We start from the raw sequence: 21,329 nt of genomic DNA on the forward strand, positions 1-21,329 counted from the left end.
GTTTTTGGTGACAATGACATTTGTGATCCTATACAGTGTAACCTGTTGTAGTTGTGCTTCTTGCTTCAGCTCACTCCTGTTGAGCGGAATGTAGCAGTGTTCATTTCGTCGACTAAAATATTTAGTCTTAATTTTAGTCAAAGTGATATTTTTGACGACTAAAATTGGACTAAAACTAAATTATAAGTTTCTCATGAGACTAAAACTATGACTAAAATGTCCAGATATTTTAGTCGACTAAAATAAGACTAAATAAAAATGAAAAGGAGAAAAATCATCCAAACTTCTATTGACCGTCTGAAAGAGCCTCAGATCATGTAAATCCTCTGTTAAAGGATCAGCTGAGCTTTATTCATGTGGAGCAGCTCCATGAAGCAGAGGAACAAGATTAAATATGATTATAATGAATATTATAAATATAAGTCGACTAAATTGACATGAGATTTTAGTCGACTAAAACTAGAAAAATTGATAAGTTTTTTTTGACTAAATCTTGACTAAAATTAAATTACATTTTAGTCAAAAGACTAAAACTAAAATAAAATATGTTGTCAAAATTAACACTGGAATGTAATACTGCTCAATATCCAAATAAACTAAACCTAATGCGTAAGATTATAGATCACAGATGGGCGACATACATTTATGCAGTGTCAATGGAAAACGTGCCCTGAGGGGGTGGAAAACACCAGCACTTGTTATACCGGGGTCACGACTAAAAAAAGGATCCATTGGCTGTTTGAAGAATATCCTCAAAGCAACATTAGACATGATGGACACAAACAGTAACAGTATCTATGTTTTCTTTGAAGAAACAAACAGCTGAAACGTTATAGCATCTGTAAAATGGTAAATGAACTCGACTTATACAGCGTTTTCTACCTTTATCAGGCCCAAAGCGCGTTACAGTGAGGAACCAGTCACCCATTCACTCTCATTCACACACCAGTGTACGCAGACGCTGGAGGCAAGGGGGGGGGAAGTGTCTTGCCCAGGGACACAACGATAGTGTGGGATTCAAACCCACTATCACATTGCAGGAAAAGTGCCTCAAACATTTGGGTCACAGAGAAAATGCATCTATAAATGTGACTTGATAATGTTCTTTCATCAAGTCACTCATCAAACCTGACAGATGAAGTCTCCTGAAATAAAAGACCACCAAATAGTGTAGTTTGTTTATTTAAGTTTCCTGTTTTAAGTTTAAGTGGCGCTGACATGCATCTAACACTGTGGAGGATGAGCAGAGCAGTCGGCTGTAAAGTGTGAATCAAATAAATAATCTACAGTGACAGTAGCAGCAAATAAATATCCTCACAGTAGGGATGGAACAATACATGTGTTTCCAATGACATCACGCATAGTTCCAGCGGCCATTTTGAATACCGAAGTAGCATTATGCAGTACTACAACATGTAACAATATCTCTACTATAAGACAACTGATTGACAGTGGCATTTTTATGTTCCCGTAATCATGGCTCAAGAAGGTAACAATTAAAACCCGGTCCCCGAGAAGCACGTTTATGTGAAATAAGCCGCAAATGTGGCTCAGACGTAGCAGCTCGGTCTGTGGAGCTACAGCAGGATTTACTAAAGATCTGCTTCACTCTGAGGACTAAATTAACATCAAAGAGGAAACAGAAAACCTTTCTCTGTGATTTTTACAGTTTGTCATGTCAACAGAGTCTCAGTCAGTGTTTAAGCTGCTCAAGACGTTAGCATGCTACCGGTTAGCAACTGTCATCAACCAACTGTCAATGGCTTCAACACGATAAACACATGTGTGTCTCACATCTATGAACACTGAGGAAATACAACACCAGTGTTAATTTTGACAACATATTTTATTTTAGTTTTAGTCTTTTGACTAAAATGTAATTTGATTTTAGTTGAGATTTAGTCAAAAAAGACTTTTCAATTTTAGTCGACTAAATTTAAGACTAATTTATTCGACTTTGCATTTAGAATATTCATCATAATCATATTTAATCTTGTTCCTCTGCTTCATGGAGCTGCTCCACATGAACAAAGCTCAGAGCTGATCCTTTGGCAGAGAATTTACATGATCTGAGGCTCTTTCAGACGCTCAATAGAAGTTTGGATGATTTTAGTCTCTCCCTTTCATGTTTATTTAGTCTTATTTTAGTCGACTAAAATATCTGGACATTTTAGTCATAGTTTTAGTCTCATGAGAAACTTTTAATTTAGTTTTAGTCCAATTTTAGTCGTCAAAAATATCACTTTGACTAAAATCAAGACTAAATATTTTAGTCGATGAAATTAACACTGTACTACAGTAACAGCTCAGCTCTGTCACATGTTGTATCTAAGGCCAGATGTTTGGAGTGTGGTTCAGGGCTTTCTCTTGGAGAGACTTATCGTGTTGAAGCTAAATGCTAACCAGTAGCATGCTAACATCTTGAACAGCTTAAACACTGACTCACATAAACGTGCGTCTTGACTGTTATTTTCTTGAGCAATGATTACGGGAACATACAAATGCCACTGTCAGTCAGTCGTCTTATAGTAGAGATATCGTTACATGTTGTAGTACTGCACAGTTCTACTTCGGTTTTCAAAATGGCCGCCACAACACCAAAAGTCACATGACTGAAAAGCCTGTACATCTACATCCTGTAAATGCTTCATGTTGTCTTCGCTGAAAGGATCTCTGTCCCTTTGCAGTTTCATTATGACGCTGTAACAAAACTAGGCAATTTAGAGCTAAAACTTTATCGCATGATTTATTGCACACTTTGATAATGATGATTGTTACATCCCTACTTTAGCTATACTTTCATCTAAATGCTTAAATTCTAGTCCAAACTCATGTCCTCGTCGTCGTCTTTCTTGTCTTTGCTGAGTTCGTCCTGGTCCGACTTAGACTCTGTTTCCATGGCTTTGGCGAACGCCTCCAGGTCTGGAAGAAACAAAGACATTCGGAAGTTACATGACTTTATTTTTGCTGAATAAAAAGTTCACAACAAATTGTTAGATTATAAACAATATAAGAAAATATACGGCATTCAGTGGCCCTCATTTATCAACATTGCGTACAAAAACGGTGTACGTGTAGGTGTATTTGCGATATACGCCAGAGTGCGCGTGGCATTTATGAACCCGTGCTTTCCGCTCAGATCTCTCCGTACGCAGAAGCATCTGATGGTAAATGCCACGGAGAAATCCCAGCGTCATTTGAATGAAACGCCCAAAAATATTCATAATCAGGAGGCCTCACGCACGGGTTTTACGGCACGCACGCACGAAACATGGCAAAAAAGGAACATTTCTCCAACCAGGAAATGATAAAGAATTGTTTTTAACACAACAAATATGATATTTTAGTGCATGAGAAATATTAAAGAATCTATTAGAAACCCACAATAACCTTATAGCCAATCCAAGATCACATTCACTAAAAAGAAATAGGTTAATTATAAAAAAAAAGGGGCAGCCTTCCACACAAAAGTTTGCACAGCGCAGCAGCGGTCTTTTTTGTTAAAAAAGAAAATATCCCCGCAGTCCAGGTTCTAGTGTCTCTGGTCCGGGCTGAGCCTCTGAGCTCGTCCCGTGGCGTGGAGGAGCATGTTGATGCAGCGCAACACTGAATCAAGTCTGCCCATAAACATTAATGCTGTAGCCTTGTTTCATGTTTAAATCATCAGTGTGGATTATATGCGGTGTGGCAGTGCAATTCATGCTGCTAAAGACTGTTTTCCAGCGCTGTTAAGTTAAGTGTTAAGTTAATATTGGTGTATCATGTGCACCACCTCCTGACTTGGTGTAGGATCTGAGCGCACCGTACGCCAGGTGTACGGTGCGCTCAGATTGATAAATGCCAAAACAGGCGGTAATTTTTCGTACACCCCACATACTCTCTGATTTCACCGTACGCAAGTTTGATAAACGAGGGCCATTGAGTTTTGTGCGATTCATACAGATTTATACATGCGTTTACTTTCTTGCAATATGGACATTTTTATTGTGACGTTCCTGATGAGCTTAAACATTATAATAGTTTTATCCGGTCTCGTCTCTGACACTGACCTCCTTTGTTGGCTGCGTCCACGGCTTCAGGAGGCAAACCGAACTGATTCATTAACGGCCCCAACTGCCCGGACCCCAAAGCGCTGCTGAACATGCTCAGAGCCTGAAGAGCAGGAAACAGGTTTGAAAACAGGAGCAGTGAAAGAAAATGTTCAGCTTTGAGTTAATTCGATTTACATTTTTACATATCATCTGACCGCCTGTCTACAGGGGCGGACCGGCCATATGTCCTGTATTCTGGAAGAGCACAGAAGGGCCACTGGCTCTAGGGCCACCGGTCTGGCCTCTCACTTTACCTTAGCCTCACCCCCGGGCGAAACCGAGCTTTACCCAAATCTAAAAGCTCTTAAATCCCGCCTGAACCGAGAGGATCTTTTTCCTCACGTCATCAGATTTTTTTTTTTTCATCATTTTTTTGTTGGGTATTCAACTCATTTTTGTAACTCATTTTCTTTGTCTAATTTTTGTCATTTTTTGGTCAATTTTTTATCAAATTTGTGTCATTTTTTTGTCCTTTTTTGTCACTTTTTTGTCTAATTTTTTGTCAATTTTTTATCAAATTTGTGTCATTTTTTTTGTCCTTTTTTGTCACTTTTTTGTCACTTTTTTGTCTAATTTTTGTCATTTTTTGGTCTAATTTTTGTAATTTTTTGGTCAATTTTTTATCATTTTTTTGTCATTTTTTTGTCCTTTTTTGTCACTTTTTTGTCACTTTTTTGTCTAATTTTTGTCAATTTTTTATCAAATTTTTGTCAGTTTTTTGTCATTTTTTTTGTCATTTTTTGGTCATTTTTGCCACTTTTTCATCCATTTTTCGTCACTTTTTTGTCAAACTTTTCTCACTTTTTTGTCACATTTCCATCATTGTTTTCGTCTCAGTTTTGTCACTATTTTCACACCTTTTTTCCAGAAGCTTTTGGACTGGGGTAAAGCCAAACTGGAGAAAATGTGCTCGGTTCAGGCGGGAGTTAAGGGGTGAAAAGAAAAGCATCCAAAAACAAAAATGCGCTGGAAAAGCAACAAAAAAGTGACAAACAAGTGACAAAAATGTGATGAAAACGTGGCAACAAAGCGATGAAAAAAGCGATGAAAAAACAACAATAACATGAAAAAAACCCTGAAAAACAAGAGACGGAAACACAACGAAAAAGTGACGAAAACAGGCCAAAAAAGACACAAAAAATTAATGAAAAAGCAACAAAAACATGACAAAAATGCAGCGACAACGTGACAAAAAGTTACCATCACTTTTCTAGATTTCAGCTTTCAAATGAGGCGTTACAGTGTCGCTCTCCAGTCAAGAAGCTTTTAGATTTGGGTAAAGCCGAACTGGAGAAAATGCTCTCGGTTAAGGCGGGGGGTCAGAGGTTAACATGTGTATTTGTGGAAGTGTCACATTTACACTAATCTGGGCCGGGCTGAACCAGAGTCCGGGGCTGTTTTTCAGTCCCAGTCCACCCCTGCCTGTCTACAGAGTTAAATAAGGCACAAATATACACTTTTCTTATCAGTGAATCGTGGAAAAGTGAAAGACAAGTATCCGAGAGATTTTCCACAAAATGTCAACAAATGTGAAACTAACTTTGCTTTTCTTTAGTCATGGCCGAGTGAAGCTTTGTGAGGCTTTCCCGTCAAAGTCCCGTCAGCAGAAGAGGGTGATGCTCAGTTACATTTACATTTTAAGTAATTGTACTTCTGCAAGTAGTTTCTTCTTACAGTACTTTTTACTTCTACTTGAGTAATATCAAAATGAAGTGTCTGTACTCTTACTTGAGTAAAAAAAAAAATGTAACTCGTGCTTCTGAGTAAATCTTTAAATGCCCTGTACCTGATATTTTGACTGCAAGCAATGAAATCAGAATATATAGAGCAGTGGTTCTCAACATCATTATGTAGGCCAGGGGTATAGGCAACATCAGGCCCTCAGGATTTTTAAAAATGATTTTGAAGATATTACACAAATCAGAGGTCAAATTCCTGTTTGAATACTCTGAAAATGTGCAAAATACAGTCAAATCTTTCAAAACTTCTAAGCAAAACACCCATTAGGTCATGTATAGGGCTGGGACGAGGCTTTATTCCATATCTATATTAAAATATTGTGGCGTCTAGAACCAGAAAACAGAACCATAATGTGTGGAAGGAAAATGTGGCTAAAAATAAGGAAAAATCGTGTTACAATTGTTTTGGGGGGAAAAGTAGGGAATCAATTTGGGAAAAATAGTAAGACGGAAAAAACAATTTTAAAAAATAAGAAAGAAAAAAAGATTGGGTGAAATGGGGAAAAACATTTGATTTGAGCTGAAACAACAAAGTCCGTTCCTTTAATGTTGTCCCTTGGCAACAGCATCGAAGCCTGTTTTTTTTTTCTTTCTCGGTTCCTGCTTTAGAGATCAGTAGAACCTAAACGTTTTCCCCGATACCAGACTGGTGTTGTTTAACAGTCTGGCCATAATCATGCACAGAGAAGCTGGCATTTGTAGAAAATGGTGCTTTACTTTTGGGTCCGGCCCTTGGTCTTTTTACAATGAAAAAAATCGACCCCACGCCAGGAAAACTTGCCTCCCCCTGATGTCGGCTAATGTTCCTATTTCTCAGAGTGTGACCCGGACGGGGGTCACGAACCCCTTTAACTGTTATAATGGGGGTCGCGGCTCCAAAAGGTTGAGAACCACTGATATAGAGGGTCAAATAAATGTCAATCCATTTCTAGAAGTAAAATCAGTTATAGCTCCCGTCTTGTCTTCTCCGTTCCAGATCTAAATTAGCCTCAGGTTAACTCTGGCACAATGCATCAAATGCAACATATTTACAGTATGTTATAATTGTACATGGTCCGTTTTAAATAAATAAACTAAACTAGACCAATAAAATCTTAATTTTGACATGTACAAAGATGTAGTTCTTATTATATTTATTCTTCATAAAGATACTACTGCTCAAAAGTTCGGGGTCACTTAAACATTTTTGAAAGAAAAGCACTGATTTTGAACATTAAATTAAAGCAGTACTAAGTAACTCTTCCCCCTAGAGGCCATAAGCGCAACTGCAGGTGTAGTAGCAAGTTTTTTTAACTTATTAATTGTCTTGGAGAGTAAATACGACGCTGACAGGAAAGGCGAAGGGAGAGAGGGTTACTGTGCATCCAATTATACAATGGAAATATTTTTTTCACTCAAACTTGGCTGTAAATACTGTTTAAAGTGACGCTAGCCCGCAGTTAGCTTTGCCCGTTAGCATGTTAGCTTCTTCTTCGTGATTCTATTAGTGTGTATTGGTGGCTCCGGTCCGGTGGCAGTGAAGTTTCAAACATGGTTTTCTGGTCAGAGACACCAGGGGGAGATGAAAGACCCTCCAGTCATCCCATAAACACTTGTATTACCCCCACAGGGACTAGGAAAGGATTTATTAAGGTAAACACGTTACTTAGTACTGCTTTAATCAGAAGCAAAAACTTAAAAATAAGGAGAAAGAGGAAGGAGAGCAAGACAGCAGTGAGTGTAATGAATTATTGTTGCTCTATGTCTGTCTCTTTTAGCAGCCTTCATTGTTTGACATGCAAATATCATCACCACGAGCCCCGTAATAGCATAACCGTGCTATTATCGTGCAGTACAGTAAAGAGTCACAGCTTCAATACATGAATAACAGATGAGATCAGTCGTTGACCTGCTGGAACTGTGGGGAGGTGAGCGTGTTGTGCAGCTCCTCTGGGCTCTGTGGCAGCGACTCGCCCTGGGGCAGGAATGGCAGGAGGCGCTGCTGCACTTCCGGGTCGGACAACATGGGGGCCATCACCTCCGGGGTCAACACAGCGGCCAGGTCTACTGCACGAGAGACGGCGGGAGGGGGTCATTATGAAGGGTAGTAACATGTACACAGGCAGGTTCAAGCACAAAAGTAAATACTACATATGAGCTACTCTGTACTGGAGCAAAGGATCCATGTCCAGTGTCCTTTACCTGGATAAAACTAACTGTTCTGATCTGGGGTCGCTGCAGTTGGTCAGGTCTAGTCAGGAATAAAAGCGATGTTTAGTTACAGAGGCAAACAGCAACAGCTTTGTTTTATCTCTCTGACGTTTGCAATGAATCTATTCCTGTATTAAGCCAAAGATGAAACTGAAAGTCTCTGCATGTTGACTGGAGGAGGAGGTCGATTCAGAAAGAAAATGGCAGAGTTTTAGATGGCATTGCCTTTTTACTGAAGCAGGAATGTGGTAAAATGGTTATTAACCTCTTAACCAAGTGCATTTTCTCCAGTTCAGCTTCATCAAAATCTAAAATGAAGATTTGAAAGCGAAGACCTGCAAAATTAATTTAAACTTGCGTTTTTGTCATGATGTAGTCACTTTTTTTTTTACATCTCTTTTCATTGCTTTCATGTAATTTTGTTGCCACTTTTCTGTTATTCTTCTGTAGCTTTTGTTGTCAATTTTTCTCAAATTTCTGTCAGTTTTGTGTCAAATTTTTGTCACTTTTTCATCACATTTTTGTCACTTTTTCATCACATTTTTGTCACTTTTTCATCACATTTTTGTCACTTTTTCATCACATTTTTGTCACTTTTTCATCACATTTTTGTCACTTTTCATCACATTTTTGTCACTTTTCATCACATTTTTGTCACTTTTCATCACATTTTTGTCACTTTTTCATCACATTTTTGTCACTTTTTCATCACATTTTTGTCACTTTTTCGTCACATTTTTGTCACTTTTTCATCACATTTTTGTCACTTTTTCATCAGATTTTTGTCACTTTTTTGTCAAATTTTTGTCAAATTTTTCATAAATTTTTTGTCACATTTTTGTCAAATTTTAGTAATTTTTTTGTCAATTTTTTGTATTTTTTGTCACATTTTTGTCATTTTTTAAATCAAATTTTTGACATTTTTTTGTTGCATTTTGTCATTTTTTTGTCACATTTTTATCACATTTTTGTCATTTTTTTGGTCATTTTTTGGTCATTTTTTGTCAAATTTTTGTGACATTTTTGCCACTTTTTCATCAATTTTTCGTCACTTTTTTGTCAAGGTTTTCTTGCTTTTTTGTCACATTTCCATCATCGTTTTCGTCTCAGTTTTGTTGCTATTTTCACAGCTTTTTTCCAGAAACTTTTGGACTGGGGTAAAGCCAAACTGGAGAAAATGTCACATTTTTGTCTATTTTTTTGTCACTTTTTCATCAGATTTTTGTCACTTTTTTGTTTAAATTTGTCACATTTTTCATACTTTTTTTTTCACTTTTTCGTCACATTTTTCTCACTTTTTGTAACTTTTTTGTCTAATTTTTGTCACTTTTTCGTCTAATTTTTGTCACTTTTTCGTCACATTTTTGTCACTTTTTCATATTTTTCATAGGCAGGTTCAAGCGGGAGGTGCACAAAAGTAAATACTACATATGAGCTACTCTTTACTGGAGCAAAGGATCCTTGTCAAGTGTCCTTTACCTGGATGAAACTAACTGTTCTGATCTGGGGTCGCTGCAGTTGGTCAGGTCTCGGTTCAGTTGATTTTAGTCCTGGTTTTGTTCTTTCACAGTCTAGCCCTGGTTTAGCTCATTCTCCAAACTCAGCCCCTGTTTGCTTTGTGTGGGTTTGTCGCCGCTCACCTCCCTGAGAGCTGGCTGGGACGTTCATGGTGGCCAGGATGCTCTGGAGGTCCCGGAGCTGGATGGGCTGCGTGCTGCTGGCTGCGGCCGAGAGGGGAGGGGCGGCGGGGGTGGAGGGGGAGGAGGCCGGGGGAGAGGAGGCGGTGGTGGCTGACGGGGTGATGGGGGTCGTGGGCACCTGAGAGGAGCCCAGCCGGCTGACCGTGGAGGTGGAGGTCGGGGTCACTGCTGTGGACGGGCTGGGGACAGATGGGAGATTAAACTGAACCTTTGCTCATCAGTGCTTTTATAGTCAATCAAATAACGATGTGATGCTAAAATGTGAACACATACTTCTTTAAGTTACTAAATTTGTGGACAATTATTAATTAAAACTTCACACACACACATATATTAGAGCAGTGGTTCTCAACCTGGGGGTCGGGACCCTCAAGGGGGACAAATTTGGGGGGTCGCCAGATCATGTAGATTAAATATACATATTTTTGTTGGCAAATAATATAATATTTTGTTGTAGCAGTGCCATTATTTGTTCGAAATATGATTAATTTTCATTTTCTCCATTTGTTTTTTAAGAATTACGTAAGCCAGGGGTCGGCAACATCAGGCCCGAAGGCCAAATCCGGCCCTCCAGCATAGAAGCTCAGGCCCTCAGGATTTTTTTTTATGATTTTGAAGGTATTACACAAATCAGAGGTCAAATTCCTGTTTGAAAACTCTGAAAATGTGCAAAATACAGTCAAATCTTTCAAAACTTCTAAGCAAAACACCCATTAGGTCGTGTATAGGGCGGGTACGAGGCTTTATTCAATATCTATATTAAAATATTGTGGCGTCTTCAACCCCATGAACTGCTACCTTAACGTGGTGGGGTTGTTTGAGTGCCCGAATGATCCGAGGAGCTATGTTGTCTGGGGCTTTATGCCCCTGGTAGGGTCTCCCATGGCAAACAGGTCCGAGGTGACGGGTCAGACGAAGAGCAGTTCAGAAGACCTCTATGGACGTACAATATTCAAGGACCGTGACGTCGCCCGGCATGGCGCAGCCGGGGCCCCACCCTGGAGCCAGACCTGGGGTTGGGGCCCGAACGCGAGCGTCTGGTGGCCGGGTCTCTGCCCACGGGGCCCGGCCGGGCCCAGCCCGAAGGGACGACGTGGGCCCGCCCTCCTGTGGACCCACCACCCGCAGAGGGATCCGTAGGGGTCGGGTGCGGAGAGGACTGGGTGGCAGTCAGAGGCAGGTGCCTCGACGACCTGGTCCGCATGCACAGCTTCTGGCGTTCGGGACATGGAACGTCACCTCGCTGGGGGGGAAGGAGCCTGAGCTTGTGCGGGAGGTTGAGAGATACCGACTAGATATAGTCGGGCTCACCTCCACGCACAGCTTGGGTTCCGGATCCCAACTCCTGGAGAGAGGCTGGACTCTCCATTTTTCTGGAGTTGCCCGCGGGGAGAGGCGGCGGGCTGGGGTGGGTTTGCTCATATCCCCCCAGCTCAGCCGCCACGTGTTGGAGTTCACCCCGGTGGACGAGAGGGTCGCGTCCCTACGCCTTCGGGTTGGGGACAGGTCTCTCACCGTTGTTTCGGCCTACGGGCCCAACATCGGTGCAGAGTACCCGGCCTTCTTGGAGTCCCTGGGAGGGGTACTAGATAGTGCTCCGACTGGGGACTCCATTGTTCTGCTGGGGGACTTCAACGCCCACGTGGGTAACGACAGTGAGACCTGGGAGGGAGTGATTGGGAAGAACGGCCTCCCCGATCTGAACCCGAGTGGTGTTCTGTTATTGGACTTCTGTGCTAGTCACAGTTTGTCCATAACGAACACCATGTTCGAGCACAAGGGTGTCCATAAGTGCACGTGGCACCAGGACACCCTAGGCAGGAGGTCGATGATCGACTTTGTAGTTGTGTCATCTGACCTCCGGCCGCGTGTCTCGGACACTCGGGTGAAGAGAGGGGCTGAGCTGTCAACCGATCACCACCTGGTGGTGAGCTGGATCCGCTGGCAGGGGAGGAAGCCGGTCAGACCTGGCAGGCCCAAGCGTGTTGTGAGGGTCTGCTGGGAACGTCTGGCGGATCCCTCTGTCAGTGGGGTCTTCAACTCCCACCTCCGGAAGAGCTTCACCCAGATTCCGGGGGAGGCGGGGGACATGGAGTCAGAGTGGACTCTGTTCTCCTCCTCCATTGTCGATGCGGCTGCTCGTAGTTGTGGCCGTAAGGTCTCTGGTGCCTGTCGCGGCGGCAATCCCCGAACCCGGTGGTGGCGCCCGGAAGTAAGGGATGCCGTCAAGCTGAAGAAGGAGTCCTACCTGGCCTTGTTGGCTTGTGGGACTCCTGAGGCAGCTGAGAGGTACCGGCAGGCCAAGCGTGCTGCGGCTCGGGCGGTCGCGGAGGCTAAAACTCGGGTCTGGGAGGAGTTCGGGGAGGCCATGGAGGAAGACTATCGGTCGGCCTCGAAGAGATTCTGGCAAACCATCCGGCGCCTCAGGAGGGGGAAGCAGTGCTTCACCAACACTGTTTACAGTGCGGGTGGGGGGCTGCTGACCTCGACTGGGGATGTCGTCGGGCGGTGGAAGGAGTACTTCGAGGACCTCCTCAATCCCGTCGTCACGTCTTCCAATGAGGAAGCAGAGGCTGAGGACTCGGAGGTGGGCTCGCCCATCACCGGGGCTGAAGTCACCAAGGTGGTGAGAAAGCTCCTCGGTGGCTCCGGGGGTGGATGAGATTCGCCCTGAGTACCTTAAGTCTCTGGATGTTGTAGGACTGTCTTGGCTGACACGTCTCTGCAACATCGCGTGGCGGTCGGGGACAGTGCCCCTGGATTGGCAGACCGGGGTGGTGGTCCCTCTCTTTAAGAAGGGGGATCGGAGGGTGTGTTCCAATTACAGAGGAATCACCCTCCTTAGCCTCCCCGGTAAGGTCTATTCCGGGGTGCTGGAGAGGAGGATCCGGCCGATAGTTGAACCTCGGATCCAGGAGGAACAATGCGGTTTTCGTCCTGGTCGTGGCACACTGGACCAACTCTATACCCTTCATCGGGTACTCGAGGGTTCGTGGGAGTTCGCCCAACCAGTCCACATGTGTTTTGTGGATCTGGAGAAAGCGTTCGACCGCGTCCCTCGTGGTGCCCTGTGGGGGGTGCTCCGGGAGTATGGGGTCCGGGGCCCTCTGCTAAGGGCTGTCCGTTCCCTGTATGACCGCAGCAGGAGCTTGGTTCGCATTGCCGGCAGTAAGTCAGACCTGTTCCCGGTGCGTGTTGGTCTCCGCCAGGGCTGCCCTTTGTCACCGGTTCTGTTCATTACTTTTATGGACAGAATTTCTAGGCGCAGCCAGGGGCCGGAGGGTGTCCGGTTTGGGAGCCTCAGAGTCTCATCTCTGCTGTTTGCGGACGATGTTGTTCTGATGGCTTCAACGAACCAGGACCTTCAGCGCGCACTGGGGCGGTTTGCAGCCGAGTGTGTAGCGGCCGGGATGAGGATCAGCACCTCCAAATCCGAGGCCATGGTTCTCCACCGGAAAAAGGTGGCTTCCCCTCTTCAGGTCGGTGGGGAGTCCTTGCCTCAAGTGGAGGAGTTCAAGTTTCTCGGGGTCTTGTTCACGAGTGGGGGACGGATGGAGCGTGAGATCGATAGACGGATCGGTGCGGCGTCAGCAGTGATGCGGTCGCTGTATCGGTCTGTCGTGGTGAAGAGGGAGCTGAGTCGGAGGGCAAAGCTCTCGATTTACCGATCGATCTACGTTCCCACCCTCACCTATGGTCATGAGATTTGGGTCATGACCGAAAGGACAAGATCGCGAATACAAGCGGCCGAAATGAGTTTCCTTCGCAGGGTGGCTGGGCGCACCCTCCGAGATCGGGTGAGGAGCTCAGTTACCCGGGAGGAGCTCGGAGTAGAGTCGCTGCTCCTTCACGTCGAAAGGAGCCAGCTGAGGTGGCTCGGGCATCTGTTTCGGATGCCTCCTGGTCGCCTCCCGCGGGAGGTGTTCCAGGCATGTCCTAGTGGGACAAGGCCTCGTGGAAGACCCAGGACACGGTGGTGGGACTATGTCTCCGAGCTGGCCTGGTGTCGCCTCGGGGTCCCCCCAGAACAGCTGGAGGAGGTGTGTGTGGATCGGGAAGTTTGGGCATCTCTGCTGAGACTGCTGCCCCCGCGACCCGGCCCCGGATAAAGCGGAAGAAAATGGATGGATGGATGGATGGATGGGTGGCGTCTAGAACCAGGAAACAGAACCATAATGTGTGGAAGGAAAATGTGGCTAAAAATAAGGAAAAATCGTGTTACAATTGTTTTGGGGGGAAAAAAGGGGGGGAAAAAATAGGCAATCAATTTGGGAAAATTAAAACAATTAAAAAAATAAGAAAGAAAAAAAGATTGGATGAAATGGGGAAAAAGAAATTGGAAAAAATAGGGAAAAAAATGGGAAAATCATTTGATTTGAGCTGAAACAACAAAGTCCGTTCCTTTAATGTTGTCCCTTGGCAACAGCATCGAAGCCTGTTTTTGTTGTTGTTTTTTCTCGGTACCTGCTTTAGAGATCAGTAGAACCTAAACTTTTTCCCCGATACCAGACTGGTGTTGTTTAACAGTCTGGCCATAATCATGCACAGAGAAGCTGGCATTTGTAGAAAATGGTGCTTTACTTTGGGGTCCGGCCCTTGGTCTTTTTACAATGAAGAAAATCGACCCCACGCCAGGAAAACTTGCCTCCCCCCGATGTCGGCTAATGTTCCTATTTCTCAGGGTGTGACCCGGACGGGGGTCACGAACCCCTTTAACTGTTATAATGGGGGTCGCGGCTCCAAAAGGTTGAGAACCACTGCATTAGGGTGAGGGTCGTTGCGCTCAAAATAAATCAAATGTAAAACCTTGTGGAGGAGTTGCTCGCCGCTGAAACGCTGCTGCCGCTGAGGAGGTTAGCCAGACCTGGACCAGCCAATGCCCCGAGGCCTCCTGTGGACAAAAAACAACAATAAAACATGGATTTTACAAGAGGTATGTGAAGCTGGCACAAGTGGCATGAGTTCAAGTGTTGGAGAAATCAAGTTGAAACCTTTACCTTTGACATGAATATGAGATAAAAATACACTCTGTCATTTTCTGTTTATATATAAAAATAAGGCACCATGCATAAAAATTGCCAACGATGAAATCTAAATGATGGATCGAGCCAGGTTTAAATTGATGGTTTTATCTTGTTAAATATTAGCTACAAAGATTATTTTAAGGGGGGATCTAGGATATTTTGAATAATCTCTTCACAAGAGGAAGAAATCAATTTGCCTTGTTTCTTGGGGGTTCAAAATTCAACAAATCAGGCTAGGAATTGAATATTGAAAAGTCCCTCTGAAAAACCTTCAAAATATTCTTAAAGAGGGGGTATTCTGCTTTTTTCAGTCACATAGCACCAGTCTATACCACACTACAATGATGACCAAACCTTCTGTTGGTCTGTAAATGCAGTAAATTAGAATAACTGCCTTGTATAAAATGTCTCTCTCAAAATGGCTGTAGTGAATGTCTTGAAATAGGCCTCTGTCTCTTTAAGAACCTCTGAGCCTTTAGACACGCCCCCTCCACACGCTGTCTGTGGCATCAGTGGGGAGGGGGTTCTGCTGAGGAGCAGTGGTTGGTTACTCGGCTGGTGACGAAAGCTCGGAGGTGTCTCCAGGAGGTGGGGGCGTTCCTAGGAGGACTCAGGCAAACCTATCCCTAAAATGGCCGCCATCAGAGTTTTTACAGATTACTCAAAAATACGTGAATGTGCCAAGGCAACACTTCAGGCATGTTTTTAATGAGGGAATGACATAATAACATGATGTAAAGCTTGAAAAAGTCAATTTTGCATAATACCCCCCCCCCTTTAAGGGAGAAATCTCGCTCAAAATCAAAACATTCACCACCGCATGCAAAATCTATGTTTCCACCTGCAGCGTCTTTTGCCCACCTGAGCATTGATATTTTACATTTTAAAACGTTAAATGATGTCAATGTAAAGAACAGACGGAGAGAGAGACTGGTCTGGTCAGGGTTTCCAGTTAACCTGATGCGCCCTCTGCTGGAAGTCCAGGGAATGACACATTACAGAAGCTTTTACTCTCTGCTCAGCGCATGCTCGCAGAATGAAGGTGCCAGGATCAACACGCTATGAGTCGCCTTTAAAAATGCAGTGCATAGTTTTGTGTTCCTTTATGATGAATCAAATCCAGAAAACACAGATTGTAGCGCTTCAGCAGAAGAAGAAGAAATGACCAGAGTGAACAGGAATAATCTTTGTGAATGAGGTTTTTGTGTCTCTCACCGATGCCTCCGAGTCCAGTGGGTCCGATGAGCTGCATGAGCTGGTTATGACTCATGTTTCCCAGAAGGCTTTGCAGTCCTCCTTCACCTTCACACAGATGATACAACTGTTTATTTTCATGTTAAACGACCACATAGCCACACGGCATCATCTCATCAAGTCATGTTCTAGGGTTTCGGAGAATTACTAATGATAATAATAATAATAATACTCAATACTACCACATTAAGTTTCTGTTTTAGGGCCAGGCAGTGTGAGCAGTGTGAAGTTCCAATACATTCTCTGGCGATATATTGAGCAGGACTATTAAAAAGTTAAGTAGACATAAAGTAAAACCTCCAAGAGCAGAGAGGTCGTGGCCTCCACCTCCGGTAGATCCCAGGGTTCCAGGCATCGGAGGGTTATTCAGATACTCGTTCACTTTACGGCAGAACTCCTCGTCCTTGTCCGTCTTAGGCTCCTGGAAAACACATCAATATGACAGTGTTTCAAAACCTCTGCTTAAAGGATCTGTATCTGCTATTTTAGCCATCCCAAAGTAAACTGAAGGCATTTATGTGATGTATTGTACCTCTACCACTATGGAATTCTGTTTTTTGTGAGAAATATAAGCCTTTTTATATATATATGTATTTAGCACGACGCTTCGATTCAGTTAACTCCGCAATGCAGCTATAAGGAGTTGACATCTGCAACACAGCTTCATAAATGGCTATAACACACACACGCTCTGTCCCGGCTGCTCCATCATGTGTTTACTTTGTGGGACTCGACTCGGCTCTAAAAGTTAATCCACTTTGATTCTGGCGAAGGTTCACCAAACATCCATCAGTGACAGCCACAGAAAAACACTGTTTTGGCTGATAGTTGCCGAATCCTGGGAAGAAGCGCGTGGGGCGCTTTTCTTTATCGGAAATAATGAAAAAAAAAGGCGTTTTTTACAAATTAAAATCAGTTTTGTGTCCGATTTTTGTCACATTTCTGTCACTTTTTCATCAGATTTTTGTCACTTTTTCATCACATTTTTGTCCCTTTTTTGTATCATTTTTGTCACTTTTGCATCACATTTTTGTCTAATTTTTGTCACTTTTTCATCACATTTTTGTCCCTTTTTAGTCTCATTTTTGTCAAATTTTTCATACATTTTTTGTCACATTTTTGTCACTTTTTCATCACATTTTTGTCACTTTTTCATCACATTTTTGTCCCTTTTTAGTCTCATTTTTGTCAAATTTTTCATACATTTTTTGTCACATTTTTGTATCATTTTTGTCACTTTTTCATCACATTTTTGTCACTTTTTCATCACATTTTTGTCCCTTTTTAGTCTCATTTTTGTCAAATTTTTCATACATTTTTTGTCACATTTTTGTCACTTTTTCATCACATTTTTGTCACTTTTTTGTCTAATTTTTGTCACTTTTTCATCACATTTTTGTCTAATTTTTGTCACTTTTTCATCACATTTTTGTCACTTTTTCGTCACATTTTTGTCACATTTTCGTCACATTTTTGTCACTTTTTCATATTTTTTAACACACACACGCTCTGTCCTGGCCGCTCCATCATGTGTTTATATTGTGGGACTCGTGTCGGCTCGAAAAGTGAATCCACTTTGATTCTGGCGAAGGTTCACCAAACATCCATCAGGTACAGTCACTGATAGTCGCCGAATCCCGGGAAGAAATTCCAACTTCTGGCGCGTGGGGCACTTTTCTTTTTTTTCTTTTTTTTTCTTACATCAGAAATAATGAAAAAAAAAAGCTGTTTTATTATTAAATTAATATCAGGCTTAATCAGGCATTACATTACAGACGTCGAGCTTCCTGTTTGACACTATGACGTAAAAAATGCAAAAAAAGCATTAAAATATCCACGACAACGAGGATGAAAACGCAACAAAAAAACGTGACGAAAAACACAATGAAAAAACGCTTCAAAAGTCCGACAGGTCTTGGTTTTCAAATGAGGCGTCGCACTGTTAATCTCCAGTTGAGAAGCTTCAAGATTTGGGTAAAGCCAAACTGGAGAAAACGCGCTCGGTTCAGACCCAACAAACACGAGGAGTAAAACTGCTCACCTGCATCCAGAAGAAGAGTCTCTTGGACCCGGCTTTAAACTTGAGCACATAAACCCGTCCGGTGGTGCACTGGTTCACTCTCTTGAACTCACAGTCGTCGGGGAAGATGATCAGGTCCTGAAACCAAACACAGGAAACATATTCGGACAGGGCGTGGGGCGTTCAGTAAAGATGTTCGGACAGGGCGTGGGACGTTCGTGCGGCTCACTGAGGTCACTCACATCGTCCACGTTCCCGGTGGTGCGGTCTTTCCAGCAGAAGTGGATGAGCGAGTCGTCCGTCTGCTGGATGTACACCTGGCCCTTGCGTTTGTCGGGCGTCACGGTGCTGCCCTTCATCGTCATCTTCCCCGCCCTGAACTCCACCAGGTACTTACTGGAGGAGCCCCGGGACCCCGAGACCAGGCTGGGAAACAGCGCTCCGGACGCCATGACGCTGCAGGGGAATAAAGGAGATGTTTAGATACAGAGGCAAACAGCAACAGCTTTGTTTTATCTCTCTGACGTTTGCAATGAATCTATTCCTGTATTAAGCCAAAGATGAAACTGAAAGTCTCTGCATGTTGACAGGAGGAGGAGGTCGATTCAGAAAGAAAATGGCAGAGTTTGTCGCCACTTTTCTGTTATTCTTCTGTAGCTTTTGTTGTCAGTTTTGTGTCAAATTTTTGTCATATTTTTGTCACTTTTTCATCACATTTTTTTGTCTAATTTTTGTCACATTTTTCATAAATTTTTCATCACATTTTTGTCACATTTTTCTAACCTGGCTAACACCAGGCTGCTGTGTGCGCTCGAATCATTTCGAACTGCACAACAGCCTGGGGACCATGGCCCAAATTTTTGCATGGATTTGGGAACCAATCACAGAGCGAGGAGGGACGGCAAGATAATGACGCGCTATTCATATACGGAAGCTTGTAGTTTATTTACGGATTTTTAAAAAAGTTATTTACGGATCCAACATGACAGCAGCAGACACGACGCTGTTTTTCGATCAAGCTTTAGACCTTGTTCTAAATAATTTAGCTCAAAAGTTTACAGCGGGTGCGTCATACGTCATCTCATACGATGATACGATTGGCCATGGCTACGTGCAGACGCATGATAGACTTTTTTTTTTTCGTATCGCCCAATAAACGACTATGGACGATCGTAAACCACACCTCTCCTACGAGAAAATGAATTGGTCCCCAGACTAAATATCACTTGTGATTTTAGTCTGGTGTTAGCCAGGCTACTTTTTTGTCTAATTTTTCATCACATTTATGTTGCTTTTTCATCACATTTGTGTCTAATTGTTGTCACTTTTTCATATTTTTTTTGTCACTTTTTCGTCACATTATCATCTAATTTTTGTTTTTTGTTGCGTTTTCATCCTCATTTTTGTCACAATTTTTTTAGAAGCTTAGATTTGGGTAACGCCAAACTGGAGAAAATCTGCACGGATGCTGAAGAGAATAAAGGAGATGTTTAGATACAGAGGCAACCAGCAATGAGTTTTAGATGACATTGCAAAGGGATTTAAGGCCTTTTCACTGAAGCAGGAAGGTGGTAAAATGGCAACAATATGTAATAGTATATTTTATCTGCTGGTAGAATATGGGAAAGAATTGCATTATCATTGGATGAGTATTATGCCAAAAACATTTCCCTTCTGGAGAGCCTGTTCATTATGAGGAAAAACCTACAGTGTGATGGAAATATTCATATTCTCCAATTTAAAACAAGACAAACATCACATTTTGAACAAACAAAACCCACAATCAAAACACTTTAAACCAAAACCAGGTGATGCTGATGGTAGCATCTCTGTGGTTTGCCTGCTACATGTGAGCTAACGTAGCTATAACGACATATTTCTGCAATAGATTCATATTTTACATCTATGTGCTGACTGACTGAACAGCAGCACAATGACAAACACTGAAATATTGAATAAAAGAATAATAAATAAGCTTCTCATTGGACTAAGACTGAGCTCTCTCCATCACAGACGTAGCAAGGATGACACTGCATCCCTGAAGCGGCATCATCGGCCAATTCTCAGCCAAAGATGCTACATAGACATTTGTTTCGATGCCTAAATGTAATTTCTGAAAAGCGTGCCCTCGATAACGCAGAAATTAATGTGAAAACGGTGGACAATACTTACATGTTTCTCCGATGTCGGACTGTTTTCTACAGGACGGAGCCGCTCGACGCTCAGTTTGGCGATGAAGCGCTCTGATTGGCTAATTGGATACCGTGCCAGGCTGTGATTGGTCAAGTCACCTGTCAATCAAGAGTCGCGTATTTCGTACAAGTTCGGTTGAGAGGCCACCATCAGCTTGCAGCCTTTTACCTCTTAACCCCCGCCTGAACCGAGCGAGAGGAAGAGAGGAAGGGAGGAAGAGAGGAAGGAGAGGAAGAGGGGAAGAGAGGGAGAGGGTTAGGAGAGGAAGGAGAGGAAAGAGAGGAAGGAGAGGAAGAGGGGAGAGAGGAAGGAGAGGAAGAGAGGGAGAGGGGAAGGAGAGGAAGAGGGGAAGAGAGGGAAAGGGGAAGGAGAGGAAGGAGAGGAAGAGGGGTAAGAGAGGGAGAGGGGAAGAGAGGGAGAGGGGAAGAGAGGGAGAGGGGAAGAGAGGAAGGAGAGGAAGAGGGGAAGAGAGGGAGAGGGGAAGGAGAGGAAAGAGGAAGGAGAGGAAGAGGGGAAGAGAGGGAGAGGGGAAGGAGAGGAAGAGGGGAAGAGAGGGAGGAGAGGAAGGAGAGGAAGAGAGGGAGAGAGGAAGAGAGGAAGGAGAGGAAAGAGAGGAAGGAGAGGAAGAGGGGAGAGAGGAAGGAGAGGAAGAGAGGGAGAGGGGAAGGAGAGGAAAGAGAGGAAGAGAGGGAGAGGGGAAGGAGAGGAAAGAGAGGAAAGAGAGGAAGGAGAGGAAGAGGGGAAGAGGGGTAAGAGAGGGAGAGGGGAAGGAGAGGAAGAGGGGAAGAGAGGGAGAGGGGAAGGAGAGGAAAGAGAGGAAGGAGAGGAAGGAGAGGAAGAGGGGAAGAGGGGTAAGAGAGGGAGAGGGGAAGAGAAGGAGAGGGGAAGGAGAGGAAAGAGAGGAAGGAGAGGAAGGAGAGGAAGAGGGGAAGAGGGGTAAGAGAGGGAGAGGGGAAGAGAGGAAGGAGAGGAAGGAGAGGAAGAGGGGAAGAGGGGTAAGAGAGGGAGAGGGGTAAGAGAGGGAGAGGGGAAGAGAGGGAGGAGAGGAAGGAGAGGAAGAGGGGTAAGAGAGGGAGAGGGGAAGAGAGGGAGAGGGGAAGAGAGGAAGGAGAGGAAGG

General features: G+C 43.6%; 1 protein-coding gene across 2 annotated transcripts; it reads right to left on the bottom strand.

The window, feature by feature from the left end:
* Positions 1-2,666: 2,666 nt before the first annotated feature.
* Positions 2,667-20,333, bottom strand: LOC306964717 (proteasomal ubiquitin receptor ADRM1-like). 2 transcript variants are annotated; one of them, XM_079558831.1, is made up of 10 exons: positions 20,191-20,333; positions 18,261-18,474; positions 18,040-18,156; positions 16,296-16,419; positions 15,960-16,046; positions 14,527-14,611; positions 9,661-9,899; positions 7,719-7,873; positions 4,050-4,152; positions 2,667-2,922 (listed from the first exon to the last, which is right to left on the bottom strand). In XM_079558831.1, exons 2-10 carry the CDS (start codon positions 18,468-18,470, stop codon positions 2,819-2,821), a joined length of 1,224 nt encoding a protein of 407 aa, XP_079414957.1. In that variant the 5' UTR covers positions 18,471-18,474; positions 20,191-20,333; the 3' UTR covers positions 2,667-2,818. The 2 variants fall into 2 exon arrangements, with proteins under 2 accessions (XP_079414957.1, XP_079414956.1); XM_079558830.1 differs by having other exon boundaries at positions 7,719-7,876.
* Positions 20,334-21,329: the final 996 nt, after the last annotated feature.

The sequence above is a fragment of the Gobius niger genome (assembly GCF_951799975.1).
Source record: "Gobius niger genome assembly, chromosome: 6".
Lineage (NCBI taxonomy): Eukaryota > Metazoa > Chordata > Actinopteri > Gobiiformes > Gobiidae > Gobius > Gobius niger.

What these genes read in the sequence shown, in the direction of transcription:
- LOC306964717 (XM_079558830.1), bottom strand. Translation starts at nt 18,470, where the DNA reads ATGGCGTCCGGAGCGCTGTTTCCCAGCCTGGTCTCGGGGTCCCGGGGC. An exon ending in GACTCTTCTTCTGGATGCAG is followed by an intron (nt 16,420 to 18,039) that starts GTGAGCAGTTTT and finishes TGTGTTTTCCAG; the next exon opens with GAGCCTAAGACGGACAAGGA. An exon ending in CCTCCCCACAGTTCCAGCAG is followed by an intron (nt 4,153 to 7,718) that starts GTCAACGACTGA and finishes CCTGCTCTTCAG; the next exon opens with GCTCTGAGCATGTTCAGCAG.